The sequence below is a fragment of the Doryrhamphus excisus genome, linkage group LG10 (assembly GCF_037039965.1).
Source record: "Doryrhamphus excisus strain RoL-2023G ecotype Guam linkage group LG10, RoL_Dexc_Guam_v1.1, whole genome shotgun sequence".
NCBI lineage: Eukaryota > Metazoa > Chordata > Actinopteri > Syngnathiformes > Syngnathidae > Doryrhamphus > Doryrhamphus excisus.
This window is the reverse complement of record NC_136366.1, coordinates 5,535,479-5,543,615: the sequence shown is the minus strand read 5'-3', so window position 1 is coordinate 5,543,615 and position 8,137 is coordinate 5,535,479. Positions and strand designations below refer to the sequence as shown.

The 8,137-nt window shown below is 38.9% G+C and overlaps 1 protein-coding gene across 1 annotated transcript; it reads left to right on the top strand.

Moving 5' to 3' along the window:
- The first annotated feature begins 786 nt into the window (after positions 1-786).
- LOC131119985 (neoverrucotoxin subunit alpha-like) lies at positions 787-5,280 on the top strand. Its single transcript, XM_058064921.2, has 3 exons — positions 787-951; positions 1,042-2,514; positions 3,776-5,280. Exons 1-3 carry the CDS (start codon positions 861-863, stop codon positions 4,321-4,323), a joined length of 2,112 nt encoding a protein of 703 aa, XP_057920904.2. The 5' UTR covers positions 787-860; the 3' UTR covers positions 4,324-5,280.
- Positions 5,281-8,137: the final 2,857 nt, after the last annotated feature.

Sequence of the window (8,137 nt, the reverse complement as noted above, 5' to 3'; positions counted from 1 at the left end):
GATGGCCGAGGGTGGAATTGAACCCTGGTCTTATAGCTGCGAGGTCTGTGCGCTAACCACTCAACCGCCGTGCAGCACTGTTCCAAAACATGTTAATTTTAATAACTGAAAACTAATGAATCCCCAATTCCCAAATTCAGTATCTCAGAAAATTAGGATTCTTTCTTTCTTTTAGCTTTTTTTTTTTTTTTTTTTTGATCCACATACATTTTTGGCTTGAGCCCTTTATTCCGGATTCCCTTCCTGACGAATACTGATGCTTACTAGTAGAGATTCAAACATGAGGCATCCGCCCCACAGTCCAGAACGCTAATCACTATAACACAGAGGACTGTTATCTCAGAAAATTAGGATATGACCGATAAAAAATGGCAACTGAAACATGGAAAAAGTATGAACATTCGAGCTCCTTTTGCCCGAATTACTGCATCAATACTGCGTATGGATTATCACATACTACAGTATTAATTGGCTCTGTACGCTAGAAACCGCCCATGAATGATACGGGAAAAGGCTGAAATGATTCTGTGTCAAAGCCCAGGGCAATCACGGGGAACATATAGACAAACAACCATTCACACTCACATTCATACCTATGGACAATTTGGAGTGGCCAATTAACCTATCAAATAGATGTTTTATTTAGAAGACCTTGTGATGTCCTTGATAAGAAACACAGACTCATAAAGTAGATCATTGTTTTGTACTTTGGTTCTAACCAGGAAGTGATGTCTCAGAAAGGAAGGCGTGGGCGTGTGCAGGTGATGAAGGTATAAGAGTCGTCTGTCAGAATCCTGAAACACATTCACAGTCCACTTGCAGTCTTCATCGCTGTCAGCCATCCATCAGCCTTCATCGCCATGTCCGCCGACATTATAGAAGTGACCTCGCTGGGCCGACCTTTCACCTTGGGAATGCTCTACGATGCCCGCAAAGACGCCATCCTACCAGGTGAGGCTTTTTTGCATTACGGTGAAGGTCATACCATCTGGAGGTGTGTCCTTTAACTTTGGTTTGGTCCTCCTGTGCTCCCTCGTGCAGGTTATGTTCTGTGGGATGAGGAGACCATTCAGAAGAACACGGTTGTGAACGCTCAGCGCAGTAGCGACTTCACGGTGACGGCGTCCGACTCCATCGAGTCTCGCTCCTCCCTGCTGGATGTCAATGCGTCCATCAAGGCCAGCTTCCTGTGCGGTCTTATCGAAGTGGGCGGATCTGCCAAGTACCTGAATGACAAGAAGAACCTGAAAAGCCAGAGCAGAGTGACCTGCCAGTACAAGGCCACCACCGAGTTCAAGCAGCTGTCGCTCACTTCGCTGCCTCAACTGGCGTCCTATCAACTGGACATCGTGGAGAAGGGCATCGCCACGCATGTCGTCACAGGTATCCTTTACGGCGCAAACTGCGTCTTTGTCTTTGACAGCGGGAAGATGGACGAGAGCAACATTCAAGATATCCAGGGCAGGATGGAAGCGGTCATGAAGAAGATTCCCACGTTCAACGTGAGCGGGGAGGTCGAAATCAAGATGACCGAGGAGGAGAAAGCCCTCACAAAGAAGTTCACCTGCAAGTTCTTTGGTGACCTCATTCTGAAGAGCAACCCTGGAAACTTTGAAGAAGCGGTCAAAACTTACGTAGAGCTTCCAACACTGCTGGGCCAAAATGGCGAGAACGCCGCTCCATTGAAGATCTGGCTTCTGCCTTTGAAGAGTCTGAGCCCCAAAGCTCCGAGCCCTGATTTGACCTGCATTAGCGCCAATCTGCTGAAAAAAGTCCAGGGTGCTCTAGAAGATGGACAACAGATAGAAATGAGATGCAACGATTCTCTTGAAGACATCACGGCCGAGTATTTTCCTGAGGTCTACGACTCCTTGAGACGCTTCAAGAAGCTGTGCCAGTATTACACGTTGTTTCTCCGTCAGGCCATGCTCAATAAACTTCCTGTCATCCGCGACGGCACAGAAGACGAGAGCGAGCTGGCTAAGATCTTTGCGGACAAAGAGACGAGCCCCTTCAGTCACGAAGCTCTGAGCAACTGGTTGGACGGAACGGAGCGGGAGATCACCATCATACGCTACTGCATCGACAACATGGACGGACTAAACGTCAAGTTTGTCCAAAGCAAGTCTGAGCTGGATCGAGTTCTTTACGCTCGCGGAGTCGAACATGTCCTCTGCTTCGTTTTCACCTCCCTGGAAAGCAGCGACCCCCAGCTGGACGACATGACGCAATACCTGAACCAGTCCACGTTACTAGAAGCCAGCGAGAACCCTTGGTACTTCCGTGATGATGTCATCGCCAGCATGAAAAAGAATTCCGACGCTTTTGTTGACATCGCCAGATCACTGAAGGATAACCACACTGTCCAATTTGTCGTCACCGCGATGACCAACACGATGCGAGATGGAGCGAGCCTCTACCACTACAAGAATGGCGTCCTGATCACTGACGACTTCTCCAAACCTGATGTCCCCCCCGTCCAGGACATACGAGACAAAAGTGCATTGATGTGGTGTAAGTCTTCTTCACTCGCTTGACTCACTACTTGCTTCACTGCGAACACAAAAGGACCTTCCCTAATGACTGCTTCTTCTATGATTACCCAGCATGTCTTGCTACGATGAAGGTGAAGTAACTGATGACTTTGTTTGTTTCTCCACCATCAGATGCCTGGAAAATGGGTGGAATATGGATAAAATATGGGTGGAATATGTATGGATTATGGGTGGAATATGTATGGATTATGGGTGGAATATGGATGGAATATTTGTGGAATATGGATGGATTATGGGTGGAATATGAATGGAATATGGATGGAATATGGATAAAATATGGGTGGAATATGGATAGATTATGGGTGGAATATGAATGGAATATGGATGGAATATGGGGGAATATGGACGGATTATGGGTGGAATATGAATGGAATATGGATGGAATATGGGTGGAATATGGACGAATTATGGGTGGAATATTTGTGGAATATGGATGGATTATGGGTGGAATATTTGTGGAATATGGATGGATTATGGGTGGAATATGGATGGAATATGGATAGATTATGGGTGGAATATGAATGGAATATGGATGGAATATGGGTGGAATATGGATGGAATATGGATGGATTATGAATGGATTATGGGTGGAATATGGATAGAATAGGGATAGATTATGGGTGGAATATGGATGGAATATGGATGGATTATGAATGGATTATGAATGGAATATGGGTGGAATATGGGTGGAATATTTGTGGAATATGGATGGAATATGGATAGATTATGGGTGGAATATGAATGGAATATGGATGGAATACTGCTGGAAAATGGATGGAATATGGATGTATTATGAATGGAATATGGGTGGAATATGGATGGATTATGGGTGGAATATGGATGGAATATGGATGGATTATGGGTGGAATATGGATGGAATATGGATAGAATATGGGTGGAAAATGGGTGGAAAATGGGTGGAAAATGGGTGGAAAATTGATAGAATATGGGTGGAATTTTGATGGAATATGGGTGGATTATGAATGGAATATGGATAAATTATGGGTGGAATGTGGATGGAATATGGATAGAATATGGGTGGAATATGGATAGATTAAGGATGGAATATGGATGGAATATGGGTGGAATATGGATTGATTATGGGTGGAATATGGATGGAATATGGGTGGAATATTGATAGAATATGGATATCTTGATAGCATGTCTTGCTAAACTGAAGATGAAGTAACTGATGACTTTGATTGTTTCTCCACCATCAGATGCCTGCGATCTGCGCCTGGACCCGATGACGGCAAACTCCAGTCTTACCCTCTCGCAGGACAACAGGATGATGTCTCGCGGGCAATCCAAGATCTACCCGGACAATCCGGACCGCTTTGATGTGTGCCCACAAGTGTTGTGCACCAATGGTCTCGTGGGGCGTCATTACTGGGAAGTGGAGTGGGGCGGTAGTGTTGACCAAGATATCGCGGTAGGCGTCACATACAGAGGAATCCCTAGGAAAGGAGGGAAAGTGGAGTGTTACATAGGTCGGAACGCCATGTCCTGGTCTTGTGGCATCATTGGAGCCCAAACCATCTTTGCGTATTATAACTCTCAGCGGAAACTCATCAGTTTTCCTAACAAGGCACTCAAGCGCATTGGCGTGTACCTTGACTGGCCCGGTGGATCTCTGTCCTTTTATGACGTCTCCTCCGATGGGCTCACTCACCTCTACAGCCACTACGATACATTCACTGAGCCCGTTTATCCGGGGTGCTACGTCTATTCCTCATCTGGTCATGTTTTATTCTGCCCCGTCCAGTAGAAGTACAGCATGTTAACACTCACATGTTAACACATGTTATGCTTTTGGCGCATTCATCTGCATTCATGGCAGCTGGTTCAGGTTGTTTTGGTAATGGTAATGGTTTAATTTCATTTAAACATGCATCAGATTACAATTGAATGCATCACATAATCGGTTCACAGTTCCACATGTCCAAAAGGAGTAGGAAGAAGCAAAGCTTATTAAATCCTACCCCTCCATGTGGTACTTTTACAATCAGTAACGGTCACATTTGTTCACTTCCTGCTTTCCTAATATAATTTAAGTTTTTTTTAAATCATTTTTAAAAATGTAAACTTTATTTTTATTAAATTGAAAAAAATTTAAAAAATTTAAAAATTTAAAAATTTAAAAATTTAAAAATTTAAAAATTTAAAAATTTAAAAATTTAAAAATTTAAAAATTTAAAAATTTAAAAATTTAAAAATTTAAAATTTTAAAAATTTAAAAATTTAAAAATTTTAGTCCACTCCTATTCCACTCCTATTCAGCTTCGCATATGACATCCGAAATAATTCTATATCCACTCTTGGCTACTCCAAATTGTCCATAGGTATGAATGTGAGTGTGAATGGTTGTTTGTCTATATGTGCCCTGTGATTGGCTGGCCAACAGTCCAAGGTGTACCCCGCCTCTCCCCCAAAGACAGCTGGGATAGGCTCCAGCATGCCCCCGCCCTAGTTGAGGATAAGCACTAGAGAAAATGGATGTATGGATGATTTGATGAAACTTTATGTAATTATTTTACAATGATTTGATGTTTTAGTGAATGAGTTTATGGAATGATTTTAGCTTTGTTTTCTGGACAGCGCTTTGAATGACATTGTGTACTAATCGTGCTAAACCTATAATGCAGTTAATATAAAATGGCTGTAATTCCTGAATCACAAATGTTATTATATTTGATCTTATTAAACATGAAAGTCAACATTTCAATCACATCTGAAATTTTGTTCATTTTATTTGATGGTTATCATATGTTCATTCATGAAATAAAGTAAAGCATTACCATGCATCATGAAATATGACAACACACGCAGTAAATATACAAACAGAAGAAGAAAACCTAAGAAACAGCTTCTCGTCTGTTTCAGAGAAATGAAACAAAACCAAAATACATTAAAAATATATAATTTTTTCATGTTATTTATTGGGGACAGTACACAATAATGAACATCTTTATATAAAACGAGTCTAGCACAGTTGCTCATTTGAAATCATGAGCAGCTCTTGGCTGTTTTGTAAAAGTAGCTCTCACAAGAAACAACATTGGTGACCTCTGACCCCGTAGGCAGTAGTACTTTTAAACATTTACACTTCATCCATGTGACCGGTACTGGCCCATTTCACTCATGAATGATCAGTATTAGCAGCATTAATTTTTTTTAATAGTGCAAAAATTATTTTACAATAAAAATAATTTTAAAACATAATATTTGCAAAAATGAATCATATTTTAAATGACCTCTCATGGCCAACCTGCAGTACCACCACGGCCCACACTTTGGGAATCACTGGTATAACTGGTTATACGGCTAGTGAGGTGACCATGCAACAGTCTGCATACTGTATATTGTAGGATGCAAGAAAACATAAACATTCCAGCTAAATTACAGTCTCACTATAATTTCAATTGTATAATTTTTTAACTTTTTTAACATTTATGAAAAAAAACTAAAAAAAAACGAAAAAAAAACTAGAACCTTACATATACAGTGCACCTTCCGTCAACAAGCAGTTAAAGTTGAAATGATTTCAACAATTAAATATGAATTGTTATTATTAATTAATTCATTAATATTATTGTCGTGTGAAAAATAATTAGTGTTTGAATTTTAGTCATTTTTGGCAAAGGTAATATGAGCAAGAGAGAGACTGCTGGTCTTCATTTATTCGGCTGTAGTTTGGTAGTTTGGTTGCATGGCTTCTCCTGGGAATATGAGGACCCCTGCTGGTCAAACATGGACACAACTTTGCCTTGTTCAATCAAATGTAACATTTTTGGGTGCGTAGCAGCCCATTCATGTAGAAAATAAAGTATTTAAGGGAAGTTGAAGTTTTTTTCCTCCCCACTAGATGTCACTGTTGCTCAATTACTTCCTGACCATTCATTCATTCATTCATTTTCTACCGCTTTTTCCTCACGAGGGTCGCGGGGGATGCTGGAGCCTATCCCAGCTGTCTTTGGGCGAGAGGCGGGGTACACCCTGGACTGGTCGCCAGCCAACCACAACTTCCTGACCAATATTTGATCCTCGTCTTTGAGTCGCATTAGATGATGCAAGCCGAGACCGCTAGATGGCGCAACAATATAAACCTTTAACTCCATGCTCGCTGATCGGCCCAATACCCTATATAATAGGTCACATAATTATTTTTGCTATTTATCTTTATTACTCTAGTTAGTTCATTCACATAAAACTAAGCCTACGCCAAAGTTGTTCTTCCTCTTTCATTTGATATATTACCTTTTATGTATTATTATTATTATAAAGCTCGTTTGTTTTGTATCATTGCTGTGATAGAAGAGAAAAATTATTGATATTCTTAATATTGCTCAAATAAATAGAACATGCAGACTTCCTTAGTTATAAAATAAATATGTGTAAAAACAATATTATTATATTGTATATTATTAGTATTGTCTGTTTTTTTAATTATTTTTATTATTAGTATTATCTGTTTCCCTGTACAGTGTCCTTGAATTTTTGGAAAGGCCCCTTTAAATAAAATACATGATTCTTCTTATTATTTTTATTAATTAAAACAAGCATCATAAAGAAAACGTAACAAAAATTGAAGAAAATGATTGAAAGAAACGCATTAATAAAGAGTAGTAGTAGAAATATTGGTTTCAAAATACATGCAGGCTTCCTCTGAAGAATGTCCAGTTAAGGGTTCTGTATTTTTAGTTGTGAAAATATTGTTATTATTAGTGGTAGTATAAAATGATATTAGTATAAAAGAATCCTACAAATTCCTTATCATTTCCTAGAGTTTATTTTGTTATTTATTCTATTTTATGTTATTGATGTTTCATCTGTACAGTGTATATCTGTACTACTACTATAATTATTATTACTATAAGCAGTTATTACTACTAGTAGTAATATAAAATAGTATTAGTGGAAAAATTAGTGGAGGTCAATGAAATCATTGAAAAGAACTTCCTAATATCATTCCTTGTGATATTACTTTTGTTAATACGGCGGAGCTGTCCATGCACATGTGGTGCTGACATCCCCTCCAATAGTGTGCAGCTTTTTTTTTTTATAGTGTCACATAATTGTTGACTTTTACATGTTTTTTTATCTAACAACAAGTTGTCTAAAATGATATAATAATCTAATCTAATAAATAAGTAAATGTGATAACATGTTATTGCAAATGTGAATCTTACATGTTAATTGTTAAACAAATAGCATTTTCTAAAATGTGACCTGTAGTAAATTCTAATATTAAAATCAAATAAAATACATTTTAAAGAATACTGAGAAGCCTCTTCTTCTACTTTTATGTAACATAACTGTTGACTTATAGTCGTTGTTGAACAAAAGTCTGTCAAATGTGAATACATTTTGTTATAAATGAAAAAAAGGATGTTACTTTAGTTAATACGGCGGAGCTGTCCATGCACGTGTGGTGCTGACATCCCCTCCAATACTGTGCAGTGTTTTTTTCTTATAGTATGTCACATAATTGTTGACTTTTACATGTTTTTTATCCAACAACAGGTTGTCTAAAATGTGATAACATACAAAATAAATAAATAAAATATTTTAAAAAATTAATG